The 19,543-nt window shown below is 50.9% G+C and overlaps 1 protein-coding gene across 1 annotated transcript; it reads right to left on the bottom strand.

Moving 5' to 3' along the window:
- Nucleotides 1-63: 63 nt before the first annotated feature.
- hwt (SH2 domain-containing adapter heavyweight) lies at nucleotides 64-19,416 on the bottom strand. The gene is made up of 7 exons (XM_029111225.1): nucleotides 18,983-19,416; nucleotides 4,605-4,723; nucleotides 2,883-3,012; nucleotides 2,050-2,399; nucleotides 1,689-1,941; nucleotides 1,221-1,503; nucleotides 64-1,116 (listed from the first exon to the last, which is right to left on the bottom strand). Exons 1-7 carry the CDS (start codon nucleotides 19,116-19,118, stop codon nucleotides 930-932), a joined length of 1,458 nt encoding a protein of 485 aa, XP_028967058.1. The 5' UTR covers nucleotides 19,119-19,416; the 3' UTR covers nucleotides 64-929.
- Between the last annotated feature and the right edge of the window lie 127 nt (nucleotides 19,417-19,543).

The following is a 19,543-nucleotide window of genomic DNA, read 5'->3' as shown; positions in this document are numbered from 1 at the left end:
TGACTGACTGCCTGATACGAAATCGATCGCTACGGGGTTCTCCTTTGGAAAATTCGCATTTGGTCGACTCGGGGTTCTCAGTTTTCTGCTTCCCTTTCCAGCAGTGCCTAGACGGTCCTCATCATTCAGTTCGAGTACCTTATGCTGCTTCTCCCTTCGACGTCGTCCTCGAAGATACATATATTAGCAAAATGCCCAAAAATTCATTATTCCTTCCCCACCGTCAACATCAGGCCCCGTCGAATGGGACCGTGTTGGACATTCTACAATACATTAACCCTATTTGGTTTGTGGGTGTCGAGCGACACTCGATTGCGATTCACGTTTTCCAACGTACATTTCTACGTTCCCTCGTCGAAATATGTCTACTTCTGTTTGACCGACTCCCAATCTGTGTTTTTTCGTCTGCTTGTTTGTTCGATCATTCATTCATGCTTCCATTGTCTGTGTGAGTGTTTGGTCTCCTCAGCGTAGTTGAGCAATTACCTCTCTGCCCGTGGACTGGGTTCTCGTTCGTTTTCTGTCCTCAAAGAGTCACATGCTAAGTTCACGCTCCGTCTACTCTGGGGGAGACTGACTATTTCGACTCGTATATACATACAATTATCGAAGCTGTGGCTTCTCAGTTTTTGTTGCTGGTGCGATGCCGCCGATAGCGATGGCAACAAGGAGACGGCGACATCCGACTCTACGTTGGCGACTACACTACAACTCGTATCATCGCCAACAAAAGCTTTCCGAAATCTCTGAGGGGAGTTTGTGGTGGAGGACAGGAGGAGGAAAAGCAGGATATAAGACGAATTGGAACCACGGAAGAATGCGGAGCGCCTCACGTGGGGAAATAATGGGGATAACTCGATGCAGGAGATAGGGGCGGACACAGGAATGACAAGAAAAGGGACAATGCTTTGGGATGTGACATTGGCATTTCATAGGAGTTGGGCTATGACGGGATGGAGGAGACTCATGTGCTCAGCGCCCTTGATAGGAAGTTTGTTCAGTGAGTAATGATGGATCATTTCCGGTATTGATTCGAATGGCTTGCTGAATTGACCGAGCACATATCGTCCCTCTGGCTTGTGGACAATCTTCATGTGCATGAACCCTCGAGCGCTCCTGGAAAGAAACCTTCTGTTATTTTCTCACAACAGGGGCAGACTCCGCATAGCACAAGGATTCGTTCCAGAATTCATTTCAGCTATTGGATTCGCTTCACGCACTTGATAGACAGGGAATAGTCCTGTTTGCTGCTTTCGCTTATCCGAACGAGATAACTGCCTTCTTTCTGAGCTCTGAGGAGATTTTCTGCGTCGAGACGGGCGATCGCGCCGTGATACCAGCCCTGCTTTTCCAAACTAAGTTTCGGATCGACGCTCTCGCCGCTAGGCAAGAGAGACGAACACCCGAAATTCAAAGCCATATTCTGTCGACTACGTTTTGGCGATCCATTAAGGTTCAATGGAAGACATGGTCGTGAAGCGGCAGAGCTCTGCTCGCCTGCACCTGATTGGGAAGAATAAAACAAAATCCAGTTAACAATATGCATGACGATATTCCGAGGTAGGAGCCCACAAACATGTCCCACACTGGAGATGACTAGAATAGTTTATCTCAGAGAACATTACACGGTTCCTCCATCAATCTTTGGAGTTATTAATTCGCACTTTATCTGTGGGCGGTCTACTCACTGCTAAGATCCTGCGATCTCTCCGAGAGCTTCGGTCTATCGCCGGCCGCTGAAGCGGATCTATGAGCGGGAACTTTCGGAGCCATTTTCGGCGAGGCATCACTACTTTTCGTCGAGCTTGCCGACGAGGTGCTAGTCTTTGGTGGTCGCGACGGTGCATTGACAGCTGAGGGCTGTCCGCTCTTGGGAAGATCCCAAGGGGAGTCGTAATCCTCTTCTGGTCGATTATCACATGATGGGCTTTGCTGAACCACCTGGAAGCGGAACGAACTCTTAAATCGATCGTTACGCTGGCTCAGCGAGTGACTGAGGAATCGAAGCAGAGAAGCTCTTCGAAGGTTTTGATCGGAACGGGACCGTACCTTGTCCTTCTTGTCGACAGGAAGAGGGAAAGCTTGTCTAGAAGTTGTACGAGGCGGTGTGATTTGAGTTTCGGCGGGTGGGAGGTTCTGATACGTCGTGCCCAGTCGGGGATGTCTTGGAGCTGGAACCGGAGGTCCAGGTGGCGACACCGACTTCTGAGACGGAGCTTCTCTGGCAGACACGGGTTGCACTTGCCGAGAAATCGGGGCTTGCGGAGCTTGTCTTGGCGGGCTCAGAGCCGGTTTCGCAGCAGGTGCTCTCGTGGAATTCGCTCGTCGAATGTGCGGAGGTCTCGGAGGTACGACGTTGCCGTTGCGTGCGACCGCGGCAGCGATTTTGGCTGACGCAGCTGAAAATTCGGACACCTGTTTTAGATCGTGCGATCATCCGGCAGAGAGAAGACTCAATTCATCTCGCATTTTAGGATTCGGACACCGAGAGAATTCAACGACCCTCGGTAATCAAATTGTTAGCGGCGCGCAAACTCGCGTTCCTTCGCCGTCTCCCCGGGCGGAGCAAGCCTCCCGTTGAAATAGTCGCCCCGTAGCGGAGTTCTGACTGAGAAAAACGGTGGAAGCCGATCGCGATTTTCGATCTCCCTCCATGTCGCTTCCTCAACCTTACACTCTGATTCGAATTTCGCTTCACAACAGATCTCGGCTCCGGAGAAAATGAGCAGTCATTCTATGGAAAGAACTTCTGAGAAAGCTGACTACCGTCAGAACCGGCGATCCGTCCGCTCAGAAAACTTGCCGGAGCGAAGAGACGACGTGACTAACGTGACTTGACTCACGGGCGATGTGACATGAGACAATGCTTCGGAGACACTCACCCAAATTCATTGAGGCGTAGGGAGTCGAATACATATCTTCAAGACATCCATCGCTACCCGTCAAGGCGTGCGAGGTTTTCAGCTCAGCGATCAGATCCACAGGATCTTGGTACTCATCACATATCGTTACCTGGAATGGTAGAGAAAATGATTCTGTTGAAACGAAGACTCATCAGTCATCAGAATACGCTCTGGGGTGATCAATTTAACACTTATGTCGAATCTCCGCCGTCCACGTAACCATAATATTTTCGCAAGTACCATGCTTTGTGTACACAATTTCCTGTGGTTCGCGAAAAGGGAGGCGAAACGCCAAGCGATAGAGGGGAATGTCAGTCGTCGAATGAACCACAATTGGGGAACAAGTAGATGAATATTTACTCCATAGAGAAACAAAGTCGAGAATGATAAATTATCCGCCTCATTAGATGGCTCTTTGCTCGATATACCGGGAGAGCCGTCACAGCTGGCCGGGCAATGTTTCTGAGCGAGGAAAGCACCGGAAACCATGGGGGACTCTCGGTGGAGATCCCCAGAAACTGGAACTCACGATCTGTTCTACTCGCGAGTTCATTCCACGCCGATTCAGGTAGAACAGTGACATTCACCGATTACCGACGCATTGGAGATATAGCGTCGGAGTCGAACTTAGTCAACGGGAAAAGTCCCGAAAGATCCACTCCGCGTAACAAGACCAGGGAAATATCCACGAGCAACTATGAATATTCTAATCATCCTGGATTTCCGCTTGGGGGAGACCGTCTCCGCGATAAGAATAATAATTATCCTTAGCGATTATAATCGCTCCCCGAGGTAAACACTCGCGCTCTCAAGGATGATCCTCACCGGAGCTTATCCACGATATCTGCATTTTTCCCCCAGAGGATCCGCATTTTTCTTCCCGAGAGGATCCGCATTTTTTCCCCAGAGGATCCGCGTATAGTCTCTCTGTCGAATCGCGTTGCGTTTCGCGATGACTCCGTGCGGTTGCGAATCACGAAGAGTTCGTTCTAATCGGAGAGGGTCTCAGCATGGTCGGTCGCAAGTCGTCAAACTTCACCCGTGTTCGCCGAGATACAACAAAACGATAACCTAGTTCGTTGGTGGGCTTTCCGGAACGAGGCGAATCACACGTCACGTCCAGCCTATCCGCCGACAAACCAACGGACCGGGCGACCGGTCACAACGGAGCCAATCGTGTCGAGCTTCCAAGAGCGAGTTTTAGCGAAGCGAAGGCAGCTTTGTATTTCGTCTGATGAGCACATACATCAACGAGGAGCTGTCCAGCCTGCGCCCGCTCGAGAACCGAGCTGTTCCGATCGGGAAACGGCGGCGCTGGAGCCGCAGGAGACTGAGCTCACTAGTGTTGTCCACTGAGTCGGTGACGGATCGACGGCTTTAATGGTTCACTTGAGATCTGATAACGTCGGTCGGCCATTCAGCAGGACGATGTCGGGCTGAAAACCGATGCATCGAGCACTTCTTCTGCTCCTCGGAAAACGATCCGAAAAGCACGTCGAAACGATCTGACGTTCCGACTCGGATCGAAGCCGCTCCGAGCAGTCGCACAGTCACGCGACAATGCGGCAGTCGATCCAAGTTGCTCCGAATCAATTCCCTTTGTTTTCCTTCTGATTGTAGGTAATTGAAGAGATCGGTGGAAATTCACGCTCCGAGGACTCTGAGATTCCCACAGTGCAGGGCATTGTTCGTCGTACAAACCTGCAAGTCATCCTGGCTGTGTTGAACCCTGTAATCCGTGATAGCTTGCGGCGTGGCTCTTCCGATGTTCGCCAAGTTGCTCTCGCTGTTGCATCGTGCCGGCTGTTGCGTGAACGCCCCTGGAAGAACAGAAAATCGCCGTTAATTACGAAATCATCAACAAAACACCTGAATATTAAACAGTGTTTACGACTCCTCGTAATTCGATGTTTATTGATCGGTTTCGTCCGATGCCCGCGCCCCGTCCGTATGACAGGTCCAGACGCGAAAACAAACGGGGATTCCTGAGGGGATGGAGAAAGCGAGAGAGGAGCACGGAGATTCAAGAGAAATCATGATCCACGAGTCGCGGCGCGTGATCGCCTGCCAAAACGACAGAGAGACAAAGGACGAGTGCCTCGGCCTCCCACCCGAAAAAGAATTCGTGGAATGTCTTCTCGAGGTGTTACATTTCGCCCCTAAATGCCATATGTGCGGAGCCGAATTGGTGCCGCTCCCCACCATCTGATAAGAGGAGAGCTTTTCCAGCTGTGTGGAAACCTGTGTCAGCGAACGATAGCATCTCAAGTGGAGAGATCACCTCGCTAAATCAAAGGTTATAAAATTAGACTCGCGCCCTTCGGAGCTGTCGTTTTCGGAAACCTGACGCTGGGTCCGCGCTTTCAGTCCGCTTTCACGGACTCGTGCCGGAGCGGGCGAAGTATGCGTCAGCGGATACAATTAAGGGGATGACGAAGCAGAAGACGACGAAGCGAATACAGAAGAGACTGGGTTCACCGGAATATACTATGGAAACCACCCCGAGCGAGTCAGGCAAGAGTGAGACGGACGGGAAAATTCCCTGGAAAACACGCGACCGAGACGCATTCACGACTTTGCTTTAGTCAGAAACCGGTCAAACGAAAAGGAAGTCAGAACCGAAAAAAGACAGGTAGGCAGTCAGTCAGCCCGTCGAAGTGAGTAAGAAAGCGAGCAGCGCGGTAAGGGTTTCTAACGACAATCATACGATAACGACGACAACGACGACTTCGTGACGTTGCTCGTTCTACACAATGCCTGTTCGGCGTTTTCTGGAGGGCGGTTCAGTGGAGTGTCTTTGTATTTTCACATTTTATTCTGGAACCGGCAGTCAGACAGGCAATCCAACAAACCAAAAAGTAAACCAGCGGGCGAATGGTTCGGGAAGTATTCTTCAACCATTTTCGTAGGGTTCGAGCCCTCGACCACCGTCAACGTCGTTACTCAAGTGGAACGAGAGTCGAGTGACTTGCTCTCTCCGTCCGGAATACCGATGCGGAGCGATCACAGAAGGAGCTCGATCATTCCGTTGTCGAATGGGGTTCGGTAGACCTTCCAGGCTTCAGATCTACGCACAGTGAATTTTTCCTCTGGATACGTGGTCCGACCGAACGAGACATCGTGGCGAGATGCGTTGTTGCTCGGCCGTCGAGGCCCAGATATAGTTGGGGGTAAGGTGCCGAGGATTTATTCGTGCGATAAGCGAAGCAGCTGAAGCTTTTCCGAGAAAGAGCGAACAGAGTCAACTGGTCTTTCCGTATCATCGAAGAACAACAGCCGAAGAATGGGGTAACGAGATGTGCACCAAGGTGGGGCATCGAGACGTAAGGCGGCCTCAACATCTGTCCGACTCACTGACTGAACGACCGGCGGACTCGCTCATGACCTGTAAGTGAGCCCGAGCCGATCGCGAAGAGAGAGCCAGAAGACGAAGTCACTTCGAACCTCTTGCATAGTCCGTTCGCTCGTCCGCCTGGGTGCTCAGTTGTAGCCAGTAGTCCGTTCACCGAATCCACGCGAACCGGTCAGACACGCGCTCGGTTTCTTTCTCTCAGTCGGTCATCGGGCGGAACATCTGTCGTCTCCAAATCGGCGGGTTTCTCGCTCGACTGTCTGGTGCATGCTTTACCAGCCCCCCGTCTCGGTTCACCGTTCCTCCGGTCGTTTGACGCATGTATGCTCGCATAGAAAGGACCAGACGCGCTCCAGCATCAGATGTCGATACGTATGACTACGATCATCTGTTTTCGCGCTAAGCCACGTTTTCCTCCGCTCGAGGATGGTTTCGTGTCGCGGACCGTCGATTGACTGCGCTCGCTTGTTCTTAGTAGTTCTGGCAATACTAGTCGAGTCGATCAGTGGAGCTGGTCATGCTCGTGGAAGAACCCGCTGGAGGAAAAGGAGAAGCGCGGGGTGGAAGTTCACCAGAGCGAATCAACTTCCTATGAATCTTCGGAAGAATCGAGTTTCTCTGAGCTTGTTCACAAAAATATGTTGAAATAAACAATATTGAAGGGATTCGTCGAAATTTCCTCGAGTTTTGATCTCGGTCATCCGATAGCCGTCTACCGTACCGGATTTCGACACCAACTGCGGACCGACAAACTCCATGATCTCGTCGACAGCGATTCGAGATGAAGGAATTGAGTGTCACTGTAATCGATTCTCCCGATGCTTTCATTTTGTCCCTGTCCCCGCTAATTTGAGGTTGTAAACTGTCTTCAGTCCGCAAGGCTTTGGCGTCGATCATTATAGCCGCGATTCTTATTCTCAGCTGCTCCTCCGATCGAGAAGCAGCCAGAATTGCCCGAATCATCCCGGAGCCGCATGGATGCAGAAACACTCCACTGAATGAATTAGACGGTCTGAAAATACCGACACTTCCGACAGCTGATCGTCAGAAACCGGTATCGATATCGAACTCCGATTGCGACAGACGCGCATACGCACACGGGCGATTACATTCTACGCGACCCGTATGCCGGTATTGGACAACGAATCCGGCTCGATGAGCCAAGAAATCACTAGCATGGAATGCGACAAGACCATCGTTTCCTCTATCGTTTAATGTCGGATTTCGCAGATGGCTTCGCGCGACAACTGAACGGCGAAACAGAATGAGGCGGAATCTAAGGGTTTTCCAAGAAGACCTCACGCCAGCGACCGCTCACTTTATTGCTTCGACCCACACCAATGCACGCACGTTCAAAGAGTGCTGTCAAGAGCTATCGAGCTATCTCTGGTGGATTTGACAAGTTTCCGATTGTGTGGTCGGACGTACTAGTCAGGAGTCAAGGCAAAAATAGCTGCACAAGGTCTCACACAGTCAGAGCCGGAATCGATTGAAAGAAGATGTTTCTCGCATCGTGTGCGACGCCCGACCGAGCAGTGCACTCGTCCCACTCAAGAGTCTCCCATTGATTTTCGCGCAGACTTTCGAGACTGTGAGTGACACGATCACGGAGTGGTATGACGTACACCGAGTCCGACCGATCCTCTGTAGCTCATCTTCAGAACAGTTTTGCTGAGCCTCTATTTCCGTTCCTGCTGGAGCACAAGCGACATCGGGAACACTTCGGGGAAATTCCGTTCTCGACTGTTTGTATGATGAGACAGAAATATGGCAGGACTGAACGAGGCTACGGATCGAACGCGGATCGACATCATGAGATCCTCGGAAATCGGTCGTATCCGCTGCGACTTCGCCAGAAAAGCATCATCTGGCTTTTCCCCCTCCGAATGAACGTCGGTATATTTTGGCAAAATGTGGCCGGCGCTTGTTTCTCCGATTCTCCCTGGCGCGAAGTGTTGAGAAACGGAGCTACTGGAAAAAAAATTCTAAACACGAGAGGCCTCGACGAGGCCCGGGTCTCGATCTGTGGAACGTGGGAGCTGATTAGCCATTAAATAAAGAACCAACGAACCAGACGAATTCCAAGGAGGTATCGGCAAAGCATCGGGATAGTTTAGAATGAAAAAATGTCAGCGACGCATCGGACATATTCGGAGCACTCGTCGGGTTCTTGGAAAAGCCCGTCGAAGGCTCGGACGTGATTCCGGGAACGAGTTCCACGCAAGATCTAGTTTTGGCATGCGTCGTCCGTGTTTCCGATCCACCGCGATCTCTGTTTCTTGTTTCCTCGACGTGGAGGCACCTTTTGAACTACAGAATCCGATGGGAAGCGCTGTAACGAGATATGTTTGGATCGGTTTCATCACTTCGTTCGCAGGTGACGCCCACGCGCAATCGTGCGCTTTATTCGTCGCTTCGAATGGCTATTGTCGGTGCCAATTGTTGCCCGTTGAAGAGTTGGTACACAGCCGGGGAAAAGCGATTAGGCGACCTTTCTCAAGCCTTTTTCGAGCGCCCGATCAACATCAGATGGACGAACAAGTTTGCGGCAGAGGGACCGCCTGGGGAGAAATTTCTCGGTGGGAAAATTGGGTAAAACACGCCACACCCGATCCGTTCGTACGTGACCGGTCTTAATAACTCCGCATTCGCAAATTAATGCTGCTTGCGCAGATGGGCTGACTTTAGGTTTCAAACGGAAACGAGGCAATGTCCGACACGAGAAGTATCGTAAACGAGACATCATCGGGAATAAATTCTACGAAATGGAGAAATTCCGAGAGAAGGATTGTGCTGTTGACACGCTATCCTTTTTGTAATTTCCATGAGACGTGAGAGATTACATTTATCAGGGGCTTCGCGAATACTCGGATTTCGGTTCGGATGGCTTCCTCCGGAATCGTCCGTCTCACTTCGATGAGATTCAGAATATGATATTTGTCCAAGAAAAAGGCGGCGCATCGGCCGAATCCTACTCGAGCTGTTATCGGAGCGGGGTCTCAAGCAACATATCATCCTCGGGAGGTATTTATTGGGAACTCGGTGGGAAAGGCGGGGCGGGGATCAAAAACTCCATCTCAAAGCTTATCACTCGTGAAGCCTCCCCGATATCCTTCATTCCTCGTCGCTATCTAGAGACACATTTTCTTTGCCGGGTTCTCTGAGGGACTCCGAATGGGATACGGCATATGGTGTGAGCTCCCGCCGTTCCAAATATTGATCGTCTCAGAAGAAGATCATGCCTAATTGAGCGAACGTGATTCATCCATCGAGAAGTATACTTGTTTCAAACAGGATTGAGCTGAAGCACGACGCGACGCTGCGTATTTGTTTTCCAATCATGAGCCGGATCAACGTCATGTGCCACAAGGAGAACGAGCGCGATAAATGGATTCGCCGAGCGGAACACTGGACGAATTAGAAGCGAGAAAACAAATTAAACGAAATCGAGTTCTCTGATATCGGCGAATATCGGATCCGGCCGCCGGCTCTATCATCGAAGCACCCACGAGACCTGGGCGCGAGCAGATATCTCGTTATCTGGCCGATCATGCCAGAGAAAATGAGGGGGAGAGAAGGCGAAAAATATCATGCGATTCCGATGAAAAATTGCTGGCAAATTTCGCCAATTTATCGATCGTCTGTTGTCGTTGTCGGCGTCTATCTTCTCGGTGCCGTGTGAGGCTCGCCATAGAGGTGAAGCAAGAACAAGCGGTAGGAGAGGAAAATATCCGAACGAAATTAATTGAAACGTTCGCTTATCGTTCCATCGAGCGAGCAGAGCCAGTCACAAAAGCAGCTCGAGCAGGTGAACTTGTCGGTAATCAGACTTAACTCAGTCAGTGTTGCTCAGTTCGGCAGCGCCCATTCGGAAAGCGTTGCCGAAGCGCTCAGCCAGTGAGTTAGATTTTGGGCTTGGTATGAGAACGATACCCGAAATCGACTTATTCGTACGGTCGTCTACGATCATCTATGACAGCGTACGGCGGCTGCAAACCACACGGCAGAAGGTCTTTCGTGTCGCCTCCGGATACTTTCTGCGGCAATCCGATCGCTCTCCAACCCACGAGCATCTGTTCCCTCTCATTTTTGATTTTCCCTGACGGCATCAAAGATTCGTCTTTTCGCCCGGGATACTCTCCGTGTTTTGTAGTAGTGACGTCTCGGTCAGACAGTGAAGATTCGATCAAACGATTTGGAAGAGAATTTCGCTCAATGAGCGAGATCGATCGGTGATTCCGCGGAAATTCAAGCGATACGCGATACGATTGTGGGTTCAGATTCCAAATTACGATGGCTCACCCTTGCAGCGGCCGGGTAGCCGAAGTAGGGGGAAATAATTTTGCTGCGGTCCACGACAGAGAAGGAGCGAGCATCTTCTGCGTGAAGGTAATTCGAAAGAACTTGTGAAGCCAAAGGACGCGACGCCGAAGTCGTCGGTCATTACCATTCAGCTTCGAAGACCGGGGCTCTGGAAGGTGCCCTTCATGTTTTTCTCCGACGCCGAACGAGTCTCTGAGTCGGTGAGAACTCGAAGCAAGCTCATTTACAAGCGGAGAAAAAAACTAGCCGATTTCCGTGATTTCTGGAAAGTCATCTGGTTCATTTGTCCGCCGCGTCTGCCCAGCCCTTCCGATACACATCCTGTTGGACTCTCCGTCAGGAGCCCCGATGCCGTTCCGGCATGTCTGCTTCGGATCTGACGGAAACGTAGTCTTAAATATCCCCCCGCATGTCTCAAGTCGTTCTGTATAATGATTCTGAGCTCTAATGGAAGTTTGTTAATCGCGCACAGTCATCCAAGCGGATCCGCCGTGCCAGCGCTGTCCAGGTCGTCTGTTGATATCCATGTAATTGATTTAGGCGGAATCCGACATCGTTTCATCGAAACAGAAAAAGATTGCACAAAACAAGAAACGCTGGAAAGGCACAAGATGGAAAAGAAGGGATGAGCCACGGCCCGAGGAACACCAACGCCCATAATGACTTCATGTTCCCCGAAAGCCAGGATGAACTGGGCTCTGATGATGCGGATGATTGTGAATTAGAGGCATGCGCGTAGACGACTGGAAGATTGAGCGATGATTTTGATTCCTAACAGTACCCTCGAAATGCGGGGGTCTGTCTGATCGTGAGAGCAGCAGATTACCTCCGAGAGGAGCACAGGGGGCATAGGGAATCATAGAAAAAAATATCAAGATAATATGTTCAATGCTATCGGCGTTTGCTTGAATTGAGGCTTCTCCCTCCTCTCAATGAGCTGATGGTTCGTTTATCGTGACTGCCTGAGAAAAACGGAGCACAGAATCAAGTGAGGAGCGATCAGAGGAAGACACAGAGGGGTAGCCTATTAGGGAGAAAGATAGATACACACACGAGGTAACCAAGTTTCGAACGGGGGAATACAACGGAAGCCTCTAGCGAAGGAACGTTTTGTAAGAACTGGTCACGTCAAGGGCGAGCGACACTCCCCTGGTCGAGACCTTTGACACGAGAGGAAGAGAAAAACCAACGACGCGAGTCGTCAGACTGTGTGATTCTACCGCCGCAGTGGACGACCAGAAACAAACATTGATTAAACATGGGCAGTCGCGTCGCTTGATTTCTTTTTCTCGACTCCCTCCCGTGAAGATCATCTGACTCAATTGTTTTGAATGGATTTAGTAGAAGGTAGTTCCCCTCAGCAATCTCGGTCCCCGCGATTTCTTCTATTCGCTCAAACGTAACAATAAATCGTTGGAGCACGGGTGCTGTCATTCCTTTTGAACATGCAACACGTTACAGCTACATATTGCATGGGAAGTCTCGCATTTGTTGCGGGGAATAGAATTTGTGAGAAAAACTTCACAGCTCCGCGATAATGACAACCGAGTCGCGCTTTACAAATACAAATCGTTAATAAGGGCGGGAAGAAGTCGTCGTTTTTTACGGATGCATTGAAAGGTGTCAACACTCGGCAATGGTCACCGAAAAAGCCGAGCAGTTTTGGGTTCTTGATCCGTCGTTGCAGAATCCACAGTCGCCGCGAACGAATCGTCTCTGCGTGTACCCGGATCACAGCTGGCATTCGGGAAAAGGAGCAAAGAAATCGAATTTTCCGCGAGGACGGCCTTTCATTCTTCCACATTCGAGGAAACAGAAACCATTCGGGGGCTCAATCCATTTCTGTACGAACATCCACCTATCCCTTCAATCCAGCACATCCAGATTTCTATTCAATTATTCGAGGCTGATCACCGAATTTCCGACCGCTTGCCATCCGTGGTTTCTTCGGCATGATTTCTGTCTTCGGCTCCCTGCCGTCCACCAAGTTGAGAATAAGAATTGAGGCTTTTGTTTAAGATCTTTTTTTCTTCACTTTTCTCTATCGCTAGCTCGGGTATCAATCTTCAGTAGCCTTCACTTCTCGACCTCGGCACAAAGACATTCCCATTCATAAGTGTGAGACACTGTATTGAATTGTGGGGCTGCGTTCCATCGGTCTTCTCGCGCGACCGTCTGCCTACCTGGACACGCGCTCGCCCGCCCGCCCGACGACTGGTGCACGTTTCGGTGGTCAAAGTGCCCGCTTAGGTTTCGAACAGCTCTTTGGAAGGACTAAAACACAGTCGCCGCCGTTTGTCGCGTTACCTCATCCACTGAAAACCGTTGCTCGCATACAAACACCCGGACGAACGCACATTCACGCGCAAACACAACGCACGCAGTTGGTCACAATTTGAGCGGTTGAAGGTTGTCTTCCGAAGTTCGTAACGTGTTCTGCCGCCGGTGTACCCAGGGTCGCTTTCGGGCGTCGATTGGGATAACTTCTCCATCCATGGACGAACTGAGCCACCGAAGGGATACAGTCAAGATTCTTGACCCCTCAAACTCGAGAATCGGCGATGGAATGGAGTTCCGCAACAGCTGAGCTCGACTGAAACGAGGTGATTCGGGATGTGACTCCCATCCGCTTCTATCGCTAACGATATCAATCGGAACGATGATGAACCCAGTGGACTTCCCGTGGAAAAGTGATAGCCCAATTCCCACGGTGTTCGAGTGGAGTGAATCTATGCCTCGGAGTCCCTCGAGGGACTCGCGAAATCACGTCAGAGACTTCCACAGAGAGCGACAGCAATAACGGGATGATAGATCGGTCTAATGGAAGATATGATGGAGTCGTAAATGAAGCATGGCTCAAGGCGCTTTCTTGGCGGTCAATACAAATAGCCTGAACGCTGGCGTCGAAGTAGAGAACGAATTCTGGCAAACAATCGATTGCCTAAATGTCTCCGGAGCAAATCGACATCGAGCGCTCTGCTGTCTTACCCCGTGCGAACCACCGAGTCGTTCCGCGACCAATGTGTTTTTCGTTTCCTCGATCTCCTCGTCATTCTCCTCGTTTTTTTCCAGGCGAACCACATACGGAAATGTGTCTGATCGCGTGTTAACGACCAGAAATGCGTATGTCCTCGTTCCATGCACGGCTCTTGAAAGATCGGAATCTTTCCTTACGTGTCACTCCCTCCTCCAAACTAATTTTCCCCCGTATGAATCGTCGCGTATTCCTCACGAATCAGTGCCATAGCGCCAGCCAAGACACGAAGCCTATGGAAGATTTTCTTTCCCTTCTCACTCGCCAAGATCCGTCCATGAACCGATTTTCGGCGTCATTTTTCCTCCTTAGATCGGGCTCCGCATCTCTCCGTCGGGGATTATCCATGAGTGGAATAGTTTGCTCGAAGCGACCCGCAACTCGAACGTCTTCGGCTGCAAGTTACTCATCGCATCTGGTCTTTCCCCCATTTCTGCATTTTTCCGCTCCGGTTGCTTTATGGTCTTCGACGATGCTTGGGTGGAAGTCACTTTTTGTCCTTCGCTTCCAGGAAGGAAAACCCGCTCCTGCTTCGAAAGTGACCAGAACCAAAATCTCGCTTGCGATGGCGAAGAGGTACTTCGTCAGTTCGACAGGATTCTCAGCGTCGTCGGTAGCGAAAGCACCGTAAAAGGTTCACTCGCCATTCCACGTCGGAGGCATCATGCACTGCTGCCAGCAAACAGTGAGAGCACCTTTGTCGTCGCAGTTGTTGATGTTGATTGTGATATTGTCAGTGATATCGTGGGAATTTTAGAAGGGGTCAACGTATCGGGATTTTTCTACGTCCAAGGAGTCGGGGGCTATCATTGTTATTATAACATTCCATCGGTTTATTGGTTGGTCGATGTGTCAGTCAGTCAGTCTCCTGTTCCTCGAAAAACAATGGACTCACGCTCTTCGCATCGAGCCGCAAAGGCACTTCGAAAGTTTCGGGGCAATGATTCTGTCCGCTGTCTTCGCCGCTCGTGCTCCGACGCTGGATCAACGTTGTCGTCTCGGGAGATCGGTGTTAACATTCTTCCACTCGACGTATCGATCATCGCGTCAATCTGATCAGTTCATCAGGCGATCACCTTTGGATTTCCAACAATGCAGCTCGCAGTAGCGTTGACGGAAATCCCGAATTCGAGTTCTCGGCCACGTCGATCCGTTCCGTCGAGACATCGATTGAGAGAACGAGCGATGGATCGATTCACCATGCGAACGCCGCCTCCGAATCTCAGAACGGGGAACTTGAGATTAATTTCGGTTCTTGATTTATGGTGGCTTCGAACGCTTTCCGCTTGGCTTGTTCTCCGTCCGATCTAACCGAGTGCTAACGGAACGATTTCTAATTCGACTTCTTCTGGAAGGGCAGGAGCAGTAAATTCTGATAGCAGCTTTACCAGAAATACGTCCGGAAGGATCTTGTAATTCCCACTTTCCCCCTTGCGGTCAATTTATTCTTCGATAGAGGCTAATGTCAATCTGGCGTCTGGCGGTAATTACGCCGAGCTCCCAAGCCTCTCCTCCCCGAATCCCGTGATTCAATCTTCATGAAAACACTGAAATTGCGAATGAATATTTCTTCTCAGCTGCGACGCCGGAAGGCACGACGGTTCGCGAAAACTGATATTATCCAGTTTTTTCCCATCAGTCTCCAAATCTCCAAGGCGAGCAACCAGACGTATATCGTAGAGGCGTCAGCAGCTAGCCCATGATACGACGATTTACAATAACTGCAAGGACGTTTCGTCGTGTTTGTAGAGGGTGGCATGATTTAATTCAGCGAGTCTCTGCCTCCGTCTGGAATCGAGGATGCTTGCCATTCTCCTCGCACGAAAATTCAAGGAGGTCAAGGGCCACGGCCAGCCAGGATCTGGTACCCGAACCTCGCGCAAGAAGCTCTTTGCGGTGGAGCAACAGGGGGCAGAGGAAAATAAGTAATTAACGCAGGAATCATCCGTACGTGCTCCCTTACGGCTCAGCGGACAGGGACGAAGGAGCACATCCCGTTCTGGATGTTTCTTTCTGCCGAAAGTTTGATTGACCCACACCGTTGTCGCTATCGTGATCGGGGAACGGCGCAACTCAAGAGGAAGCGAAACCGTTGCACCAAACAAATCATGAACAGAAACGTTTTGTGTGTGCGGTTACCGCTCCATCTGACAGTGGTTTGACGGACTGACGGCCTGACTGACGGACAGTCAGTCGGCCAGTCAGCAACACCGTCTTTGTGTGTGTGCGCGCAAGTGTGTATATCTTAATCTCGCTCAAATTTTCGAACTTCCTTGACGCCGGGCTGGAGCTACGTGACGGCGGAAATGAAGCTCACCGGTCGGAATTTCGTTTTCGCACAAATTTGACGTTGTGTTGGGAATATGGAATTCTCCTTCTCCTCGATCCCAGTCAGTATTCTCTCCTCGGCGCCGTCCACACTGTTTGTTGTCCCTGGTCACCGACTCGAGGTCCAAGGGGATCGTCCGCTGGAAGTCATCGACGACGCATTCGTCATCAACCCGATCGTCGTCCAAAATATCGACGCAACTTTCGGCTCCATCCCCATCTCGGTCGTCATTCCTTCCCTGCTTATTGGCCGAGATTCTCAATGGGGAACGGCGGAACGGAAGACGGAAAACTCCGAATTACCGGGCACCGCAACAACATTTTATACGAGCCCAAATCATCGTGTTGACATCTGAGGCCGATAAAAAAACACCGCTAAATGTTGCCGTTGACATCGTCGGAACCGGCGGATGGACATGACGTTCGTCGTCGACCAAAGGACCAAAAAACCAGAGATGAAACGGTTCCACCGGACGAGACCACGATCGAAATCGGAAAGATGTATCGTAGCAAAAATCATTGTTTCCTACCGCCTTCCCCATTCGCTTCTTCTCACCGAGCAACCATCAGCGAGAATCCAGAAAGTCCGGCGAGGAGAGGACGTCTTTGGCGCTGGCTTGTCAGGAAGTCTGACTTGACGCTCATTTTTCAACCCCGGAGATATTCGAACCATTCGAAGAAAATTCCGAAATGCCTCACTCTACCGGGCCCCGAATCTTTTCCGAGCAGCTGCCTTCCATCTCAATCAAATAACCATGAGCCCTTGATAGTCTACCTCGGACCATCGGGAATCAATAGCGCAACAATGAGAGCAACCACAACAACACAGCAGCAAAATCAACAACGTCCTGACCGGGGACGCGGTAGCTGTAAACGTCATCCCGCTGTTTACAGGAGATATTGTTCGGATCTTCGATATTTTGAAACTTGGCACAGCCATTCACTCGCTGTCGGCCGTCTGGTCCTCCGCTCTGCCGCTGAGTGAGTGAGTCAGTCAGTCAGAGATTGTGACACCGTTCCTCCATGTGTTCAAACGCTCTTGGTGATTGTTGCCGGTACCAGAGGTGGTGACGGTTGTCAAAGAGTGACCCCTTCCAAAACATCTGGTGTCATCGCTTTTGATCGTTGCGAGTTGAGCTCTCTAGCGTTGCTTTCACTCGCGTTCTCTCGTTTCGTAAGCGATTACCACCTTAAGAGCGAGCGGGCGCGCTTCTGAAGCCGCACTTCAGAACAATAGAAGTTGATTGAACCCTCATTCTGCGCTTAATCGAAAACCCTCGGGAACATCTTGCAGATTAGGCGAGGTCGCAAGACCTCGCACGAAAGCGCGAATCCCTACCCACAAATTCGAGCTGTGGATCCCGATCACGAATTCGGATTCGCGAGTGCGGATCAGTAGGCGATTGAAAGAGATTCGCAAGCCGCAATCGATTCGGCGATCAGTGGCGGACGACTTCAATCGGATACGGTGTCGGCTCAGCCTCACGGAGTCCACGCGACGTCGAATCACTGACGGCCGATGCCTCATGAAGGAATGGCTCTCCGCGGCAGGGTCGACGCGGGAGATCAACATCGGGAGATCGTCCTCAATCGTGAAGTTCCGCATTGTGACCTTTTGGAGACTTCCCGGATTCTCGATTGGATCGTCAAGAGTCCGAGGGTTTAGTGAGAAGAAAAAAACATCTGCGAACAACTGGAAACGCGGCAAGTCGTTCCGGCCGTCGAATGAGCGAGATTATTAATGGAGCCGTGGACACGTCAATCCCCGACGTCAGCGTCATTGAAAGAAAGCACGAAAGTTGAGCACACAGTTAGCGTGCTCTGATCCATGCCGGGCCATTTGCGTGTGACTTATGCTTCCCCAGCCTGGGGTTCCTATCCCGTTGGAGCCTTGTGCGACGTCGTCTTTCTCCTCGGGCATCACGACAATTAATGTCGCCGCTTCGGCATCATCGGCATTGTCATCATCATCATTATTATCATTGACACTATTGCCCGCACGCCGCTCCAATTTCAGCGAGACATTCGGCGAGATAAAGTCGCTGCATGTCTATAATTTACGCTCCGCTTTAGCCGCTTTTTCATATTTCCTCCTCGCGACGAACGAACACCAAGCGGCACTAACAAGCTGGTGGATTTGTCAAGCCCGATGAGGGCCCTGGAACGATGCGATCCGTGTTCTTTGACATGTAATTCTAGCTGCGCAAGCCGTCGACCAGGCCCCCATACGGGCCGACTTCGTTCCGTCCGTCTTTCTGATCGGACGCTCTAATGACTGCTGTCGTCATTGCATGACGAGCCGGTAGCGGCCCTGGCAGTGGGTCAGCAGGCGACTCGACCGGAGTTCGAACCTCTGTCGCGCATGCGACCCTCGCTATGTAAATAAAACCAAGTACGGCGTCCTAAGGGTCCGGTACGGTTAGGTCCGGCCAGAAACTCGTGTATCAGGGTCGTGATTCGCTCTCGCTACGAAAAACTCTCGATCTTTTCATTCTTCATCGTGTCAGAATTCCGCGCCCCTCTCAATGTTGCCGGACTTAAATATCTCGGACATTTCTTTCTATTGGATGTCGGGTCTGCATGTCGGACACATGTGATTTCCCTGTATGCACAACATTAGTTTCCGATTCTACAGGGTCTCGACAATCATTTCCATTTTCGTCACGGACGCTCGTCGAACGGGACAGAACACAGAACCCTCCCGACCATGAGAAGAACAGCGTCGTGATCCGTCGATTCTGTCTCGACAATTCGTCGATTCCAAATGTCGCGATATCTCAGCGTTTCGGTGGAAACGCGACGAATTCACTGCCAAACAGCAACATTCGACGATCTTTCTACATCTACGTGAATCACCTTCGGCGAGACGAGGTCTCCGCTGGCGGTGTTCGTCTCGACGCGCAGACCCGCGCGGACCGTCAGGACCCTGACACGAGTCGGCTGTGCGAGGGTCATTGAGCACCCGATCATGATGAATACTCGATCTCTCGACGAATAATTGAAAATAAACAAACTTCTGATCAAGAATCAGTGTGTACATACATTTCCGTATGAAATAGTCACTCGCATCGTAGACAAGCGCCTCCTTGTTGGAGTTGTGGATTCTCTTCTTGAAGAAACACACCACTCTCTCCAGCCAGTTCTTGTGGCTCGAATCTAATCTTCCACACAGAACCATCGTCCTCGGTAATCCTAACGATTGCACATAATCCGTACGCCGTTCGCTCGACACTGCGGGGTCACATGTAGGGAATCACTCGAGTTCCCCTGTGCGCGCCCGAGCGATCTTCTTGAGAGTTCTCTCTAGAGAGAGTTTCCCGAACGACCGAATGCTTTCCGGGGAAAGACTCCGTGCGCAAGTCTCTTGGAATGTTCTGTCAGTGAGCATCTGTGAGGAACACTTTTTCTCGGGAAGCACCTTCAAAACATGTTGTGAGCTCACGAGCGACAAGTATCCCTTTCCAAGATTTGACTACGACTGCTTCACCGGCGGTGCTACGAGGACCGCATGGTGGTGACTGACTCGGGAGAGAGATCTGTCAGTCTGCATGTCCAGAGAAGAGAGGAGGTGGTCGATGCCGCTACTTGTGGTGCTGTCGTTGT

Source organism: Galendromus occidentalis, unplaced genomic scaffold, assembly GCF_000255335.2.
Source record: "Galendromus occidentalis unplaced genomic scaffold, Mocc_1.1 scf7180000077419, whole genome shotgun sequence".
Lineage (NCBI taxonomy): Eukaryota > Metazoa > Arthropoda > Arachnida > Mesostigmata > Phytoseiidae > Galendromus > Galendromus occidentalis.
Note: the sequence above shows the minus strand (reverse complement) of the source record. Positions and strands in the feature narration are given on the sequence as shown.